A 19,196-nucleotide genomic window follows, 5' to 3' on the forward strand; every position below is an offset into this window, starting at 1 on the left:
TTTTTTCTGAAACAGAGTTTGTTTACTTCCTTGTCATGGTTTCGAGACCAAAAACCGGCACCTAGTCCGCTTGGTCGGGATGGTCGCGACCCTACTAGGCCCAAAACGTGTCCAAGAACCCAATGGTACTGAGACCAGGAAGCGTACCAAACAACAGTGACGTGGTGCTAGACTGGTTAAAACTCACTTGCGACTTTGCAGGCCACTAGTGACCACTGCACTGGTTGGCATTACACCACATACTCTTAAAAAAGTAGACGTTTGTTGTGTCGTGCTGTAGCTAAGTTCTGGAGTCCGACTAAATAATTACCAATTAAGTTTTAAGTCTAATTGAAAATCAGCTCACGTTGCTGGGGATTGTGTTTGGAGACAGTGGCCAGAAATCAATTGAAAGAGCGCATTTGTATTCTTCTAAACCTCCAGCAGTAGATTCGACTTCAGTTCCTTTGAAGTAAGGCACTAAATTTTAAAACTAAATTCATCAGTCGCGTTCAAGCATTGTGTTGTTCCTCTTGCTGTCGGAGTAAACTTTTTGAAGGAACACCAAATAGACCGCACAAAAAAAGCAGCCACCTCCACGATGTTTCCTGTAACAAGCTTCGTATACTTCAGAGTTGTGCTTTTGTCTGCATTGTTTATTGATGAGAACCGAGAGAAAAAAGTTTGTGTCCCTAATTCAAAACAGGATGGAGTTTGTCTGGCAGGAGTCGGGAGCGAGCAGCTGTCAAAATGGGCCAGGATTTGTGCGTAAGCTCAGTTTCAGCACTGATCTCCAAATATGGCCCATCTGAAAGTGCCAGTAGTGCCCAAGATGGCTGTGAGATCAAAGAAAGGGGCGGGAGAGGAATGCAAAACATCTCCGAGGAAGACTTCTGACCCAGAAACCTCACGTCTCTTCCCTGCACTCGCTCTCTCTCTCTCTCTCTCTGACCTACACACCACTCTCTTCATCTCTCAGAATCAAAGTGCACTTACAACATCGCAAGTGAGTCGAGCCGTGTGTAGAATAAGAATAATGAGCTAATATTCTGCTACAGATATGCGCGTACTGTTACGTGTGTGCTGGGGTATCGGAGGGGAATGAGAACGCAGGCGTTCCTCTCCGTTTGCTGAGCTCTTGACAGTCAGTTCTGCTAATTCTTCTTGCCTCTTGGTGTACCAGCAGGTCAGAGAAATTTCAGAGTGTCAACATTATGTCAGCTTGAGAGTGTTCACAGGCTGCAGTTTCTGTGGACCGGTCCACAATAGGATGCATTATTTTGCAGATGGGGGCAGGATTAGGCATTTTTTGGGATTTTTTGTAAGGTAGCACTGAACACCCACAGCGTACAAATTCTAAAAGCTAGAAATGAGGTCATCTGCACCACTACACTCCTATCTAAATGCTTAATTGATGATAGTCCCAGGAATGTTTATAGGTGTTCATTTTGCCAGTTTAATTCTAACTTGAATTACCTAGGCAATTAGAAGTTCCCCATAATAGCTCGATTACAGCAGGATTTCTATCTGAGCGGTTTTTTCTGGTGAAGTATTTCCTTTAAGCCTCCTTGGGGCCTGAATCTTGTTGCTGTGCAAGACTTTAAAGCCTGAGAGAACCTGTGATGACAAGGTGGAGTCACAAGTTTACACTTAATGTCATGTGACCAGATGAGGTCAGTGGAGCCAGATGTGCTCAGAAGTAGCACAAAAGCTTCTGATTGGCTTATGTGGGAGTGTTCTGATGCGATACTGCATGTGAAGTTAATCTGCAGTCGGTTCAGGTGTCCTCAACTTTTCTGACAGAGCAAGACGTTCTATTTGGCCAATATTGTATCAAGAACAGCAGTGAAATACTTTTACTCTAGTAAAATACTGTAGTGAAAAACTTACTCACTATAGGATAGCTCAGGTTTAGGTGCAAAAAATCATTTACTGGGGTTTTCAATCTAAACAACTGAACTATGTTTCAGTTAGAATGGCTATTGCTCCCCTTCTTCACCAGGTTAACCTGAATTCTAATACAAGCCAGAGGCTCAGCTGGGGAGGGAAAGATATTTTTCAGTATCGTTGCCTAGCACTTGATGAAGTACCTCCTGAAGTGTCAGTACATTGACAGGCACGTCAGTACACTGACACCATCAATATCACTATCACTACTGCTACCACCACCGCCACCACACTCTCACAAAAAAAAACCCAATACCTAGCCTCCTGTCATGAAATGTCAAGTCTCACAAGCATATGAGCAAGTCTAGAAAATAAACTCACAATATTCGGGGTGACACGTCATCCCGTCTCCCCCCCCCCCCCCCCAACCCACGCGTCTGTCTGGAACTAGAGATCCAGTGTAATTTCCATCCTTTTGTTTTTAACAGACTTAAAACAGTGAGACTGTGTTCTCAGTCTGAGCGAGGAGGCCAACGATTGCGTGGGCAGGAGTCCGCAGCCCAGAGAGAACATCAGCCGTGAGTCGTGACATGAAGCAGCAGCTTCACCTGTTCTTTTTTTTACGAGCAGAAAAAAACCCATCCCACTGCCCCCCCTCCTGTTGACTGCCTACTGAGGGGTTTATGGACCAGGTTCCCCCAGCAGCAAGGCTGCACTATAAATGACTGAATGTCACACAGGAGACACAGGTTGGCCATTTTCTCTTTTTTTTAAAAAATCCCCCATGAATCACCAGACACGCGCTGCCTCCAGGGTCAGCCTCACCTATAATGTCGCTGAAGTTTCCGAGGAGCAAAGCGACAGCAATTACTGCTTTCACTCTCCGTGCGACCAGAACTAATTCCCTTTTTCATATAAACTAACTAATTTCTTCTACTTGATGGTGGAGTGTTGTTATAAGCTGCCATATTTTACATTAGCCTGAAAGGCACTTGAAAAAACCGTTAATAATTCATACGCGAGAGGAAATTTATAAACCTTTAATCTCGGGGCCATCTATTGTAGGATTAATTCTTTCAATTTGACAGAAATATAAACAAGGACTCTCATTCACTCTGTTCACATTTATAAGGGTTTATGGATTAAACGGAATTTGTGTCAGGGCCTGATTATATGGTAGCTGGGTGCAGTGTTGTGGATTCTGTTTTTTGGCTTTAGGTTGCCATCTAGTGGTGAGACCGAGAATGCAAACAGCCTACTTCAGACCTGTGATAGACGACCATGTGTACACATTCAGCACGCACTATGTAACATTTGAATAATTTATTAGATGGTGAGCTAGTAAGTCTAGTATTTACTGTATTTATATTTCAGATCTTTAGATTTTGATTTATAACTGATATAAGCTCTACAGGGCAGGACTACCAGATGACTATGAATGCAGTCTATGTGAAGATTATGTTTTTTGCATAAATTATGTAGTCTAATGATGTCATCAGCATGGATTTTGCCAGACTGTCAGTAGCCTCACAACCTTTTTGTAATGATCTGTTCTGCTTGAGTTTCATCACATTATTGGCAATTGTTCATATTCAGTGATTCAGACATTGCCAAGCACAAGACTAGGTCCTCCATCAACGTAGGATTTGGACATTGGACACAGTTCACTGTTGTAGATCACGCTTGCCACACTATCTGTACACCAGCTTCTTGTAATGAAAAATCTGTCAGATTTCAATAGTTCATAGCATCAGATGATACCCTAGTCAGCCAGTTAGACTGCCTTTTACATTGCGGTTAAGTGTTGTACTAAAATAATTGTCTTGTTAGACTAATCTAAGATCAGAATTGATGACTACATGACAGCATATCCACAGACTAATATTACTATTAATACAGAACAGATTAAATAATGAAATCTACAATGACAGATTAGTATTACTTTACTGCTTAATGTGTATCTTTGATTGCTGTTATCTTGAGAATATGCAGAGCTCATTATTCAAAATTACTCCATTAGACGCTAAATCTGCTTCTCAAGGATTAAGTTCAATGAACAAACACCTTGTGCGAACACAGGGAATGGGAGCAAAAACCACGTGACAGCCACTTAAACCAATGCAATTAATGTTAACATTTAAATGTGGCACTTTAGGTAATGTGGGTGCAATGCAATCTCCACCAACAATATCCAGCCTAGTTGTCAGACTAAACTGTGTTTGTGCTGTTTGATAATATAGCTCCATGGAGAGACTGAAGCCAGTGTACCGTACGCAGTTTAAGACAAAATCGAAGCCGTCCTTCGACAACATTTTATTGACAATGAAAATCTGTCTGATTACCATTGAGGTTTGACCGAAAAAAACAGTCAGTAATAAATAAAAAAAATGGACACAAAATGAAATGACTCTTTCACGTGCAAAACAAGAACATAAAAAAATAAAAACAAGATTCAGATCAGCATACTGGTAGAAATAACTAAAAGACAGGTGTTCAGCTAAGACAGCGATGCGTCATCAATGAGGCAGCGGTTACAAAGGGGGGGGGGGCTTATGAGAGGCCTGCCTTGGCCACGCCTACAGAAACAAGAGTCAACAGCTACACCAAGTAAAGTCACATCAAGCTACGGGTTTTTCTTCTGGAGTTCCTCCTGGACTACTACTGCGGCTTCATATACACGACAGGTTTAGGCCATCTGTCTTTGAGTTATTTCTCCGGGTTAAGCGGCTGAAGATTTGCGAGAACAAGGCCGACTCGGCTGAAGGATTGCGAAAAAGAAAGCGTTCTCTGCTGGTCCGACGTTGCGTCTCGGCTTTTTGCGTTTTCCCGTTAATATGTGCCAGTGCTTCCATCGAGTCCTAAAGGTGATGCTCTTGAGAGTAGTGGTTTAATTTGCCATCTTGTTCCATGACAGAAGGCTCAGACGTTTCCTGTTTGTCCGCGCGGTTTGCTGAAAAGCGAGACCAAAATTAAAATGTCACAGTGCTTTCCTGTGCTCTCCCAGAATTCCTTGTGACGGTTAGAGGTCCGTTTTTTTCTCGGTTTTTTTTTTTACAACACAAACGTTATGGGACTGTACACCACTAGGGGGCAGGCTTTCATTGGCAAAAAGGTCCAGTACTGTGATTGGGAGTTCAATGAGAGGATTCAGTAGCACCAGGCCTGTCTCTGAAGTGCAATCACGTCTAAACACATTAACTGGGTACAGTGAGAAAAAACATGAAATAAAGTTATATACAAAAACCATCTTGTGGAAAAAGAGGTACAAAGAGCAGCATCCTTTTGAACATGGAAATGAGACTGATGATGTTACTTTTGCACAAACTGAGTTTGTTTCTTTGTATCTTTCTTTTTTAATATATGTATATATAATATATAAAAAATGTCTCATATATATAAATTTACAGATAACCTACAGATTCGATTCCTGTAGAAGAAATACACAGCACATTATTCTCAACCAGTTTCAGTAACATGAGAAATGCAGAAATGGCAATGGTAGGACAGGTCTGTGTGAAGTTGGCTGGCACCAGCGGCTGGTGCTCTGTGTTTTTTTGGGGACTTGGCTCGTTGTAAGTGCTGGGAGGGCAGTTTGGCGCCCCGACTTCTCGCTGGAACCCCTTTTCCTCGTGGGGCAGGTTCTTGGCAGTGTGACTCGTACGAAGCGTCAGGTCCAGACCGTGGGCGCGACCCCAGCTGGCGGCCTTCAGCGGTAGGGCATGGGTTCAAATCTCGCTGAAACACGGAGACCTGTCCAAACGCAAGGGTGGGGGGGAGGGGGAGAGGGGTGGGGGGAGACGTCACTGGGGAATTCTTTGGTTCTGGTCATGGAAACCATTCAAAACACCGATCAAGCAATGCTGATGCATTTCCTATTGTCAACACTGAGGCATCGACAATAGCAGTGTGACTTATGCAGGAAAATGAATAAGTGCTTTTGAGAAGTGATAAGCAATGATGCGTCAGCGGGCCACTTTAGTTTTAGTAAGAATCTACATATCAAAATAGTACTCTTACAAGTACACTAATAGTCTATCAAAATTAGGACACTTCTTTATTTTAGTTAAAGTAAACTTCAGTTTACTATTGTTTTTTGTAAGTTGTTTGTGGGAACAGCTGCAGTTATGCACAGTCCCGTGGACTCATAATGTATCCTGCGCTCATTTGGGGCCCTCAGTGCTGCAGGATGGGGCCCTCAGTGCTGCAGGAGGGGGCCTCAGTGCTGCAGGATGGGGCCCTCAGTGCTGCAGGAGGGGGCCTCAGTGCTGCAGGATGGGGCCCTCAGTGCTGCAGGATGGGGCCCTCAGTGCTGCAGGAGGGGGCCCTCAGTGCTGCAGGATGGGGCCCTCAGTGCTGCAGGAGGGGGCCCTCAGTGCTGCAGGAGGGGGCCCTCAGTGCTGCAGGATGGGGCCCTCAGTGCTGCAGGATGGGGCCCTCAGTGCTGCAGGAGGGGCCCTCAGTGCTGCAGGAGGGGCCCTCAGTGCTGCACGAGAGGGCCCTCAGTGCTGCAGGAGGGGGCCCTCAGTGCTGCAGGAGGGACCCTCAGTGCTGCAGCAAGGGGCCCTCAGTGCTGCAGGAGGGGGCCCTCAGTGCTGCAGGAGGGGGCCCTCAGTGCTGCAGCAGGGGCCCTCAGTGCTGCAGCAAGGGGCCCTCAGTGCTGCAGGAGGGGGCCCTCAGTGCTGCAGGAGGGGGCCCTCAGTGCTGTAGGAGAGGGCCCTCAGTGCTGCAGCAGGGGGCCCTCAGTGCTGCAGCAGGGGGCCCTCAGTGCTGCAGGAGGGGGGTCCCTCCCTGGTACTCACAGCCCAATTGGTACTTCAGCAGGAGTACGTCCTCACGGTGGAGCTGTCCAGGCGCTGTATGGCCGACGGACCACCTGCCGGGGCGGGGGGGCGAGGGGTGGGGGGCGGGAGGTGGGGGGCGGGCAGGGGGAAGAGGGGCAGAGTCAGCCACGGTGGCAACCGAAACGGGGGCCAAATTCACCGGGGGGGGGGGGTCACGGTCCAGCGAAAGCCACACCACGTCACACAGAAGAATGGCGGGAGGGAATCGTCATGACGATGCGAAACCTTGGGACAGTTTCTTATTTGTAAAATCTTTTTAAGGGAGACCATGGATATAACCACAGGACCAGCACTGGGGACATCACAGCGATTGTCTGAGCTAAATCCAGTACAAGTAATGGATTACGTTTCTGTAATTTACCTCATTTCGGGATCCCAAAATCTATAAAGAGGTATGGATTGTTAAACCAGTTAAGGGAGGGGTTGTTAAGCCAGATAAACTAGGGGAACTTGAGAGGGCTGGACATCTCTGCGTTTGCTACACATGGCTACCACGTCACCAGCGCCTGGATCCAGGCACCTGGAGGTGTCTGAGGAGAGGGGGCGGATGAGCGTGATGTTGGGGGTGGGGGGATGGGGGGGTGGGTGCTTGTAGGGTCGTCACATAGGCTACTGCTCCGATGTACCTGACCTTCACCCCAATCCACATAAATGTCATCCGGACTGTCGTCTGACACCTCATAGAGGACTGCAGATCGGCAGTCACACGGTGGAGAGAACAACAGAGGTCAGAGGTCAGAATGTCCCCTGCAAGAGCCTTACAGCCTAACCTGACCATCAGGGGGAGGTGCACCCCCTCCCAACCACGTGAAAGACCAATCAGATCGGAGCACTCGATTTCACACATTCTTTAAGCTTGCATCTGCTTGTATCAGTTTTGAATGTAGCATTTTAGGGCAATGCATGTTTACATCACTACTGTACTGCCGTTAATTACAATGTTTTCCCCATAGTGTCATAGATTACAGTCACTCAGTATTGGCTCTCTGTTTTCAAAAGATAAATTCAATTGCAAGCGAGAACCAGGCAAGAGGCAGCACACTCAATAAAAAATTAAGCACATCACAAATATTAACAATTAACAACACAAAACACAAAACCAGTGCCCAGCATAATAACTTCTGTAACTGGAATAAGGACAATTCTATTCAGAAACAATTACAGCTATCAGAAAGAATATTCTTTCATTTTAAATTTGTTAACAAAATGACCAAAGTTTGAGTTCAGACTGCAAGTCATACTTATGGTCCATAGTCACGGACCACAGAAAACAGAGAGTCAATCAGAAGATAGAATCCATGATACCTTCCTCAGAATAATAGATTCTATCTTCCGATTGGCTGTCTGTTTATGAAAGGCGGAACCCGATCGGCCAGGGCGGGGCGCGGGGTGTGCAGACGGACCTTCCGGGGCCAGCCGGCGGGAGTGGCCCGAGGTGGTGAGGCGGAAGCCTGCCGGCAGCGTTTCGGCAGAGCCGGGCATCATGCTGATGCCGTGGACGTCCCGCGGGGGGAACTGCCTCCTCCAGGACGGCCCGCGTGGGAAGTCCTGAGCATCAGGGAGGGAGGGGGGGGACGACACACAGACAAAAAGGCCTTTCTGTCTCTGCTCAACAGACACTGCATTATATGAGCCCACAACTCGTATAACGTACGCCCGCCCAATGAGAGGACGTGTGAGCCCAACAGGGGCCTTACGTACTCTGTGAGAGTTGATTTCACACTGAATATTTTCAGAATAATATGCAGAATCGCCCACCTCATCCAGTCGCCTCTCCGTTCCCAAGGCCAGCATGTTGTTGTACTCCCTCTCCAGGATCTGTCGGGCCTGGGGGGGGGGATGGGGGGATGGGGAGGTGGGGGGGCAGGTGGATGTGGCAGTGAGTCGGCAGGAAGTGCTTATTTTAACGCAGGACTCAGCACTGAAGCGCTTCCAGAGTACGTCAGTTCCGTGACTGAAGTACTCTGGAACGAACAGAAATGCATTTTTAGCAGGAGAACAGCACTTATGAATGTATTCTAAACTCAAACCAGTACTTTTTTGGAGTTTTAGACAGCAATGTCTTTGTTGGTAGGGGATTTAAAACACTCATACCTGAGTGTTTGGTTGGGATTTGGAGACAGCCAGTGTCTTTGGTTGGTTTGGGGGATGGGGCTAGAGTCACCAGTACCTGAGTGTTCTGGTTGGGGATCTGCAGCAGCAGGGCCAGGCTGCTGTAGTCGAAGTTGTCGTCGAGGGCGATGAGGGCTCCGTGCACGCCGCTCTCCATCAGGATGTTGGCGTAGTCCCTGAGCCCGATGCTCTGCACCCAGCGGATCACCCGCTCATTACTCCACACCAGCACGTCTGCCAGGGAGGGAGACACACACACGTTTATATACACACACACACACACACACACACACACACACACACACGTTTACACACACACACACACACACACACACATATATACACGCACACACACACACACACACACACACGTATTCACGCACACACACACACACACGTTTTATACACACACACACACAAGCACATACATCACACACTAACACATTCATGCATATTATGATAATTCAAATTCACATCTCAGATATTTACAGATATTTCATTGGCAGTGAAACCACTTCCCATTACTATATTTAAAAGCTTATTTTGAAGAACATTCTCAGTCACAGCTTGAGAAACACATAAGAAGTGCTCAGTGCTACAGAAACCCTGGAGCTACGCTCATACACACACACGGACAAGGGTGTACACACACACACACGTTTACACACACACACACACACACACACACGTTTACACACACACACACACACAAACACATGCATGCACACACACACACGCACACAGACACACTGGTATTTGGAAGGATCTCTCTGACCGGAGCGTACCTCTCATTTCGTGCTGGCTCTGCTCTCTTCTCCTCTCCAGCTCCTTCCTGTCGTAGTTCAGCTTCTTCAAGCACATGATCCCATACTGCAGACTCGTCCTGTCATCAAACACAAGCGCTGCGGCTCAGACACACATCGCGAGGTCTGAGCACGCCCAGTTTACCAACTCAAACACACATCACGAGGTCCGAGCATGCCCAGTTCATCAACTCAAACAGACATTGCGAGGTCTGAGCATGCCCAGTTCATCAACCAACTTACAAGGATACCGCCCGCAATCGCAGGACTTAGTGGTGACTAGTCAGCCGGCCGGAAAGTGCTGCAAGGCCATACGACTGTACCCAGCAATTTTTCTTCTTCTTTCAAACCAAACAGCTAAGATGCTATATGCACTTTCCAATGATGTATTGCTGACAAATTGCCTTGTCATGGTGTACAAAATCGACACATCCATTTTTATGGATTTTATGGGTTGTTTTTCTTTCACAGAGTTGGTGAAACGCAGTAAATTATGGCAAAGATCCATCCACCCAAGAGTGAGATAAATCACTGCACCGCCTGTATTTCAGCGTAATCTTTGTTAATATTTATTTAGTTTGTGGCGCCTGGTTCATAGCCATGAAGACAGAAGTCACTATGACCTCTAGGCTCCTGCACCACCAGGACAATGACCTCCCCAGGGCCAAGCCTCACACACAATCCATTTGTGAAAATGAACTCTGATAAGATACTGGGATTACAGCAAAATCTGATCCACACAATACTGGACAACTTAATTCCAAATGTTAAACATGAAGTTTAAAAACCTTGGTGTTATTTTGGAAACTAATCTAACTTCACTAACACTAACACTAACTAAAAAAACAAAACAAAAACAAATTTAAAAGACATTTCGGCCATGCTACTATCATTTAAGAAAAAAAAGAGAGAAAGTAATTCATACATTAATGGCTTCAAGATTGGACGACTTCAGATTGCAGTTCATGGGTAAGGTTTTTTAAACCTTTTACCTTTTAATTCCTGTTCTTTTTAACTGCAAATCAATTACACTATTTTTCAAATATTTTAACATTTTCAACTGCTTCGTTACATTTTTACACATTCATTTTATTCTTTTATTATTAAACGTCCCTTCAGCGTTTGGTTTGTCCTTTGGTCATTTCAGAAAGTGCCTTCGTCGTTAAAAGTTTAGTAATACTATTTATATGTCTATTTCCGGCGGAGGTACCTGTGAAAGCTGTCCACCATCTTCAGATGCACCCGGAGGTCCTTCTTGGTCAGGTGGTCCAGCATGCGGGCGTCCACCAGGCACTCCATGAAGTAGCTGCGGTACTGGGGCAGGCCCAGGCTGGGCAGCCACTCGTTCCCGATCCACTCGTGGTTCATGTCCCCGTACGCCAGGGTCTGCAAGGAGCAACCGCCAAACAACCTTCACGTCTTTTTTTTAACCGTTTATACAACCTCTACCAGCCTATCAGTGCGTTTCTTACAAACGGAGGCAGGTTCTTTAACCACAAATAAGCATCGGTCAGTTATGAATAGTCATGACGTGAGCCTCAATAATCAATGGCCCATCATGAATAGTCATTACTTGATCATGAATAGTCAGTAGTCTGTCATGAATATTCGAGACCTATTAATGAATAATATTCTGCACACCCTTTGGAATGTGGGTTACTATGTGAAAAGTGATGGAGAAAATTGATGCAAGCTGTGCATCTCATCGATTGGCCGTGCACAGCTTGGACTTTTTGATTTGAGCATGCTGCCTACAGAAGCTCTGGGATTGGTCCCTTGTAACCTTGACAACAATGCATACCACACCTGCCACCAGTTCCCATGCAATTATAGATGGGGCAGTCACAACCTTGGTCCGTTATAGTTTTCAAATATCTGAATTGTGTAGAATTCTGTTTCTCTCCTTGTTACAATGGCAGAAAATGGCAATGCTTTTGCACCTGACTTGCCTGCCTTGAAGTCCATTTTTGTGTCAAAATATAGGTCATTTTTTATGACTGAGTTTGGATTTGGTGTAAATACATCTGTTGAACACCATGACTGTGCCTCCAACCAGCCAAATGAACCTTTTCCACATGCTTCCATGAGATATCTTCCTATTCCTATCTAATTGACAAAATACAGATTGAAGGGACTGGCTGGCTATTTAGTGTAATCAAAAATAAATGGTGAAGTTATTGCCCAGCACAAACACCTGTTAAAGCAAAGCCAGTGAAAACATGTTTTCATTAATAACCGTATGTTATTTTCCCATAAATATCAGGATGTAGCCGCACTTGTCTGCTCAAAACAGTCATGAACACAGAAAGTGAGTTAATGCTTTCAGTAACGTTTTTAGACTTCATAGTTTCGCAAAACTGTGTTTGTGGTGGGCACACATCTCTTGCATCTAACTGCGCGTAAACAAAATTTAGCCCACGGCTACAGAACATGAAACGACGCCTGGGGTTGCGTAGACCATTTAACAGGAGCAAAATTATTTTAGGGAGGTTTCATATGTCTTTTAATTTCATGTCCGTGCCTGTGGGGGTTGCAGAAGAGCTGAGGAGGATGTCCATTTTTTTAAAAAAAGGCAAAACATCAAGACTCTTGTAAAAACCTGAGGCAACTTCCGCACAGGCATCCTCTGCTCAGACTGGTGAGGGACCAAACACCCCATTTTGGATCTTGCATCAGCGGAACAGTAAAACCTAATATATAAATGCCATGGGCATGCGTCAAAATGGGAAAGCAAACACTCTGCTTATGTTAAATTTCACACTGCGGGCAGTTTCCAGATACCAAGTGGCAGCCTTCTAATGAATTTCATCATCGTTGCTCAGATTTCCCTCACGGGCACATCAGCACACCGAAAAAACACAGCGACACACGGCTGGTATTATGCTAACGTAGATCGCTTTATCGCTGCACGGACCGATATGACATGACATTCGCCGCTGCGTTCAGGGTGTGATCCACGGTCCTCGCCCGTCTCAGTTCCACTCACCCCACCAGCGGCTGAACAGCCTGACACCGTGGAGGCCCCTGATCCTTCACGTGATCACAACCTCCGCGACGTTCGTTTTTTACTTTAAATTTAAGGAGGTCAAGAGGAAGAAAGGGTGTGTCTCTTACCTGAGACCAGCTTCCTTCTTCCGAATCAGACTTCTGGTTGGCCATCGGGACCGAGCATCAGGGGCGTGGGGGGAAAAGTCGTCAACAAGACATTAGCATGACCTCACTGACACCGCTTGTCTGGGGGCAAAGCTAATGCTTACAAAATCAGAGCAACCCATTGCACACAGAGTTTTAGTGTCTGCTTAGAGCAGTGGTCCCCAACCCCGTTCCTGGAGATCTACAGTCCGGTACATTTTCATTTCAACCCTAATTTGGTACACTTGATTGTCACAATTAGCAGTTCAAGTGAGATCTCAAGCTGTTGAATGAGGTATGTTCATTTCCAAAGAAGCACTGACTCATCAAGGCAAGGTAAACTTGATCATTTCTTCAGACAACTGCCTTAAAACCCCTTTAAGAAAGCTCGCTACACTAAAGAAAACTGGCTTGACGTGCCAGTTGATGTCAAATCGAGCTTGGATTGAGCTTGACACTGATCACACAGATTCAGTTATCTTAGAAAATAAACTATTTCTCAGGTGACATCACAACTGCTATGCAGGAAAGGGTAAGAAATGAGATTTCCTCCATTACACCCCGTGTGGACAGTCTGGTCACCCCATTAACTTGACTCTGCCCTGTAAAATTGCCTTATCTATTCCAGTAATGATGAATGGACAAGGTCTTTTTTTATCAGAGCTGGTCTTTGGTCTCCACCTGAACAAAAACTCCCTATTGAATGCTGTATTCTGGGCGGCTAGCTGATATTAAAAGCTAGCACTCAAGACCACAAAAGAAGAACCCACCGTCTTTAGCATGAAGTGATCTATTTGAAGGTAATTAGTACTTCCACAGATTACTAATCCGATGAATGGTACATAACATGAAAAATATACCACATTCCACATCTAAGTATTCGAAAATCGATGTAACCACTTAATCATAATATACACTACTGTCATCTACCGGATGGATATTGAATATGACGACTTCATTGATTGTGATTGCAAGGATGCGTACAATAGAGATTCTTCTAGACGTCCTCCACTCCAATCTAGACAGATTTTGTTTTCATTTTAAGATATACCTACAGTGTTATGACAGAACATGACTTGAGAATTGGTTGCCTGCTCATCAGAGGGTAAAGTAAGCTAATCTCCAAGCAGCACCAACCTCCCTTTCCCTTAAAAAGCGTTTACAGATTAACTCCTGCTCAGGTTTTACAGCACAGAGAAGGGAGAGAAATGCATGCTGGGACTGTAAAACAACTACATACAGAAGGATAGGTAAAGAAACACACCGCTCATATATATACGATGCATGCACACAAGGAAGTGTCGACCAGGACTGCACACATATAACATCCCAGTGACAGCAGGAGGGGGGGGGGTTGCAGATGGGGTGGGGGGGCTGCCATCAAGGTTGGGTGGTGGGGATGGGGGGGGGGGGTGAGGGTGGAGGGGGAACTGACCGTTTTGGCGGGGGCCGCCAGGGTCTCCATTTCCTCGTGGGTCACCCAGACATTGCCTGAAGGCTAATGGGGTGTGGGGGGGGGCCCCGAGAGAGGCAGTGGCAGCGCGCGGTCCACAGGGGGGGCAAGCAGTGTTAAAGAAGAAGAGCAGCACCACTGTAAGCCAATAGTGTTACAGCATCACCATCACATGACCAGCAAGCCCCGCCTTCCTGGGCAGGGAGATGCACAGAAGTGACAGCAGCAGCAATGCACACAGTTCTAAGCACACGGCCTGCAAATTCCCATAAACAGCAGCTTACTGAGGTGTGGCACACAGGGAAGAGAGGTAACAGTTAGCAAAGTGCACTTTGCATGTACAGGATTAGTAATAAGACACATATGCATATTATTTGAAAACACCAACAATTCAGTAAATATAGTGCATATGCAGAAACAGAAAGTCACAGAAAGTATAAATACAGAAACGCACGTTGAAACTGCATAACTACGCTATTTCTGCATAGAAACCTTTCATGTCGACAGGCACCAAAACTATATGTTGTAACCGCAGACCCAAACATCTACATAATCCATTTCCTGTGCTCACAGGAAGTGAACCGTGGCCACACTAGGCTTCTGGAATCTTATAACTAGCGAGGAGTTGCAGCGTAGCATAGGAGCAAGGGAACAGTGTTTCCAATTCAGAGGTTTCTGGGTTCCATTCCCAGCCAGGGCTATTTGCTATTGCACCCCTGATAAAGGTACTTAACCTGAATCGCATAAGTAAAATATCCAGCTATATAAATGGATTTTATGTTTAAAAAAATATATAATCTGTGTAAATCTTTCTGGATAAGAGTGTCTGCTCAATGATAAAATTGTAATGAATAAACCCTGTACACTCGCTTCTGGTCCAATTTCAGCCCCACTACAAAAGTAAACGCTGTCTCATGCTAAAGGTGATCACTGCAGCAGTGCTCGTAGACCTGCTCAGTCTGTGGCTGAAATTAACCGAGAAACACACTGGTGTTCTCCTAGAATCAGAGGACTGGAAGGTCTGTGATATACTCTACGGGGTCGATGAAGGGGTTTGCGTAACCGAAATACAAAACGGCTCGCCCTCCCGGGCGTCTATGGTGGCAGAGGTACGCAGGTTAAGAGTTAAACGCTTCTTTTTAAATATTCGTGAGCCCTTTAGCCTTTAGTAGTGTGCACCTGGTCTCACAGGAAGTGACAGGTGAGAGTCACCGCCCGAGGGCAAGTGGCTATTTCCTTTTCCTGTCAGAAGGGACAGGAAGGGAGATAAGATGCATTGCGTGTCACTTATCCCATTACCCTGACAGGCCAATAGGGGAGAGGCCTGTACTTCTCTCAGCTGAAGAGCTGAATAGAGAAGATCCCCCCCAAAAAACCCAACTATTTAAGTGAGTGAAAAACAGAAAATCTCGACATAGAACAAAATAAGGGATTTTGTATTTTTGGGTTTGCAAGCATGTTAAATTTTTAAATGATTTGTTAGGGTAAGTGTGCCCATTAACCCCATTAAAATCTAATTTGAAACCTTTTTACATTCACATTGATTTACATAGACTCACGTATTGCTATTATTTTGTACATGAGCAGATGTACAAGGACTTACTGTGACTAGCACTTACAATATTTTAGCATTTAAAGCCACTTTTCCAGACTATTCACGAGTCCTCAGTGAATTCCTGTGTACTTCAAAAGGAACGGATACCCGTTTATAGCTGTGCACTCTTGATTTAGGCAACTTGCCTCTAGCGGGTACAAAACAAAATGTATTTTTTACTTTTTAATGAGGCGTGTCAGCCCACGCAGAGAACTCACACTTTTATTAGATAAAAGACAATAATAATTCATTGGCACCGTGCAAAAATCTCCATTCATCTCCATTTTTCGTCATTTTGTTTTTACTGCCAGTATATACAGCTCATAACTCAAGAACTAATAAAGTTGGTTCAAAAGTATAACACACATAATAAAATCATGAGGTGCATTGGTACATGAAAACTGGAAGCAGTTTTTTTCTTGAGAATGAACTTTATCGGAGATAAAGACGTTTGTGCACGACAGCGATGATTTGTCTGATGTCGTATGGAAATATGAAAACATCAATCTCATAATTTCTCACTTGAAACCAGCACTTACAAAGAAAAAAAGCTTTTGCTAAACTTTTAAAATGGCCTGCAGGAGGTCCATAATTCCATAATGATACATCTTAATCAGTTTAGAATAACTCCCAGGCACATAGTTAAGTTGATGAATTGGTCAAGGCATTAACCAGGACAACATCATAAATTCTTTTCCCCTTTAATTCAAACCCAAAAATAGAAATGCACTTAATAAGTACACTTAGCCTATATATTTTTTTTTTATTAATTCACACTCAATTTAATTAAATCTCACTCACAGGTCAGTAGTCAGACAGAATGACAGTCTAAGTACTGTACTGACTAAAAATATCCGCAAACTAAACTGATGGTTATGCAAACAACGTGCCCAAATGCATTACAGAAGGTTGAGTGTCTTGTGCATTCTCATTTAAAAATATGAATTATGATTTTTACATGCGTTATGTAAGCGTAATTTATTCCTTGCGCGTTAATGGACGGGAGGCCCAGACAGCCTTTGTGTGAGCGCTCTGTAATAATATCAGTATTACCTTTGGGCAATTATGATATGCTGGCTAATCAGTGAATCCTCTCTGCTGATTATTCACAGACCCTCCAACACAAAAGGTCCATTAATGTGCCTCGGAGGTAGAAGGAGAGCTGAAGCTTGATAGCACTACAGGTCGCTACAGCTGGGAGAACAAGTTTCCTCACTCGCATTTGCAAATTTAACCCCTCGCGGTTGAGAATCTCTTCACTTCACGCATGTGTGTGTATGACCGTGTGCACACCAGTGTGTACGTATGTGACCGTGTGCACACGCGTGTCTGTGTATGACCGTGTGCACACGCGCGTGTGTGTACGTATGTGACCGTGTGCACGCGCGCGTGTGTGTGTATGACCGTGTGCACGCGCGCGTGTGTGTATGACCCTGTGTACGCGCGTGTGTGTGTACGTATGCGACCGTGTGCACATGCGTGTGTGTGTACGTATGCGACCGTGTGCACACGCGCGTGTGTGTGTATGACCCTGCGCACACGCGCGTGTGTGTACGTATGTGACCGTGTGCACACGCGTGTGTGTGTATGACCGTGTGCACACCAGTGTGTACGTATGTGACCGTGTGCACACGCGCTTGTATGTGTATGACCGTGTGCACACCAGTGTGTACGTATGTGACCGTGTGCACACGCGTGTGTGTGTGTATGACCGTGTGCACACGCGCATGTGTGTGTATGACCGTGTGCACACCAGTGTGTACGTATGTGACCGTGTGCACACGCGCCCGTGTGTGTATGACCGTGTGCACACCAGTGTGTGTGTGTATGACCGTGTGCACACCAGTGTGTGTGTATATGACCGTGTGCACACGCATGTGTGTGTACGTATGCGACCGTGTGCACACGCGTGTGTGTACGTATGACCGTGTGCACACGCGCGTGTGTGTACGTATGCGACCGTGTGCACACGTGCTTGTGTGTGTATGACCGTGTGCACACGCGCGTGTGTGTACGTATGCGACCGTGTGCACACGCGCGTGTGTGTGTATGACCGTGTGCACACGCGCGTGTGTGTACGTATGTGACCGTATGTGTGTATGACTGTGTGCACACGCGCGTGTTATGTGTATGACTGTGCGTGTTCACGCGCAGCGGCGACTCACAGTTCTGGAGGTGGGCGGGGCCGAGGGGCTGGTCAGGGACACCATCTCCTGGATGGCGAGCCGCAGCTTGAGCCGGTGCAGCGGGTTGCTGATGCCGATCTCCCGCTGGATCTCCGTGTCCGACAGCGCCGACATGATGGCGCCGCTCTTCACGTTGGCCCGGCACGCCGCCACGTACCAGGCGGGCATGCCCAGCCACAGCTGGGGGCAGAGGGCAGAGGGCAGAGGGCAGAGGGCAGAGGTCAGAGGTCAGAGGTCAGAGTCACTGTCACACGACCCCCGGGGCGTACCAGGCGGGCATGCCCAGCCACAGCTGGGGACAGGGGGCAGAGGTCAGAGGTCAGAGGTCAGAGGTCACAGGTCAGAGTCACCGTCACGCGATCCTCCGGGGCGGCAGTGTAGCACAGTGGGTAAGGAACTGGGCTTGTAACCGAAAGGTCACAGGTTCGATTCCTGGGTAGGACACTGCCGTTGAGCAAGGTGCTTAACCTGCATTGCTTCAGCTGTACATCCAGCTGTATGAATGGATACAATGTAAAATGCTGTGTAAAAGTCATGTAAGCCGTCTGCTAAATGCCTGTAATGTAATATAATGCTCCACAAGCAAAAATTACGCATGTTCATTCCACACGCCAAATGTTTACATCATCGAGGGAAGGAACAGGCGGTAATTATGTCTTTAAAACGGTGACTTTGTGGCTGCTTAGTCAATAAGCTGTTTAGTTTTAATGTTCAGTGGTGTAATGCACATCACTAATGGCAATTCCCCGCCACATTTTATTTTTTTTACCAGCAGGTGGCGATATGTACTTCAACAGGGAACTGCTTGAAAGCAAAAGACGATTCATTGTAATACCAATCGTCAGGGTCTGACATATAGGTTCTGACATAACATAACATAATATAACAATGGTGAGAACAGGCCATTCAGCCCATGCTGACCATATATATGTGTGCATGTGTGTGTGTGTGTGTGTGCATGTGTGTGTGTGTGTGTCCGTGTGTGTGTGTGCATGTGTGTGTGTGTGTGTGTGTACAGTGGACTGAGAGGTCCATAACATATGCATTTCATTCACAATAAAGCCTTAATGTAGATAACACTAAACACACACAGCCACTCTTCACCTCTGGCATGCCAAGCACACACACACACACACACACACACACCCACAGAGAGCACTCCCATGTGCGTACTAACGCGAAACTGATGAGGGGGAAAGCACTAAAACG

The 19,196-nt window shown here is 46.0% G+C and overlaps 1 protein-coding gene across 1 annotated transcript in view; it reads right to left on the reverse strand.

The window, feature by feature from the left end:
• Positions 1 to 4,155: 4,155 nt before the first annotated feature.
• Positions 4,156 to 19,196, reverse strand: part of ppfia2 (PTPRF interacting protein alpha 2) — a 158,972-nt gene continuing 143,931 nt past the window's right edge. Inside the window, exons 21-30 of the mRNA XM_064342029.1 lie at positions 17,967 to 18,167; positions 14,190 to 14,252; positions 12,737 to 12,769; positions 10,833 to 11,008; positions 9,605 to 9,702; positions 8,878 to 9,053; positions 8,466 to 8,534; positions 8,111 to 8,255; positions 6,666 to 6,739; positions 4,156 to 5,616 (exon numbers count right to left, since the gene is read on the reverse strand). Of these exons, the coding sequence (XP_064198099.1) occupies positions 6,681 to 6,739; positions 8,111 to 8,255; positions 8,466 to 8,534; positions 8,878 to 9,053; positions 9,605 to 9,702; positions 10,833 to 11,008; positions 12,737 to 12,769; positions 14,190 to 14,252; positions 17,967 to 18,167 (1,020 nt within the window). The 3' untranslated portion in view covers positions 4,156 to 5,616; positions 6,666 to 6,680. The remainder of the gene's footprint in view (positions 5,617 to 6,665; positions 6,740 to 8,110; positions 8,256 to 8,465; positions 8,535 to 8,877; positions 9,054 to 9,604; positions 9,703 to 10,832; positions 11,009 to 12,736; positions 12,770 to 14,189; positions 14,253 to 17,966; positions 18,168 to 19,196) is intronic.

The sequence above is a fragment of the Anguilla rostrata genome, chromosome 7 (genome assembly GCF_018555375.3).
Source record: "Anguilla rostrata isolate EN2019 chromosome 7, ASM1855537v3, whole genome shotgun sequence".
NCBI classification, from domain to species: Eukaryota; Metazoa; Chordata; class Actinopteri; order Anguilliformes; family Anguillidae; genus Anguilla; species Anguilla rostrata.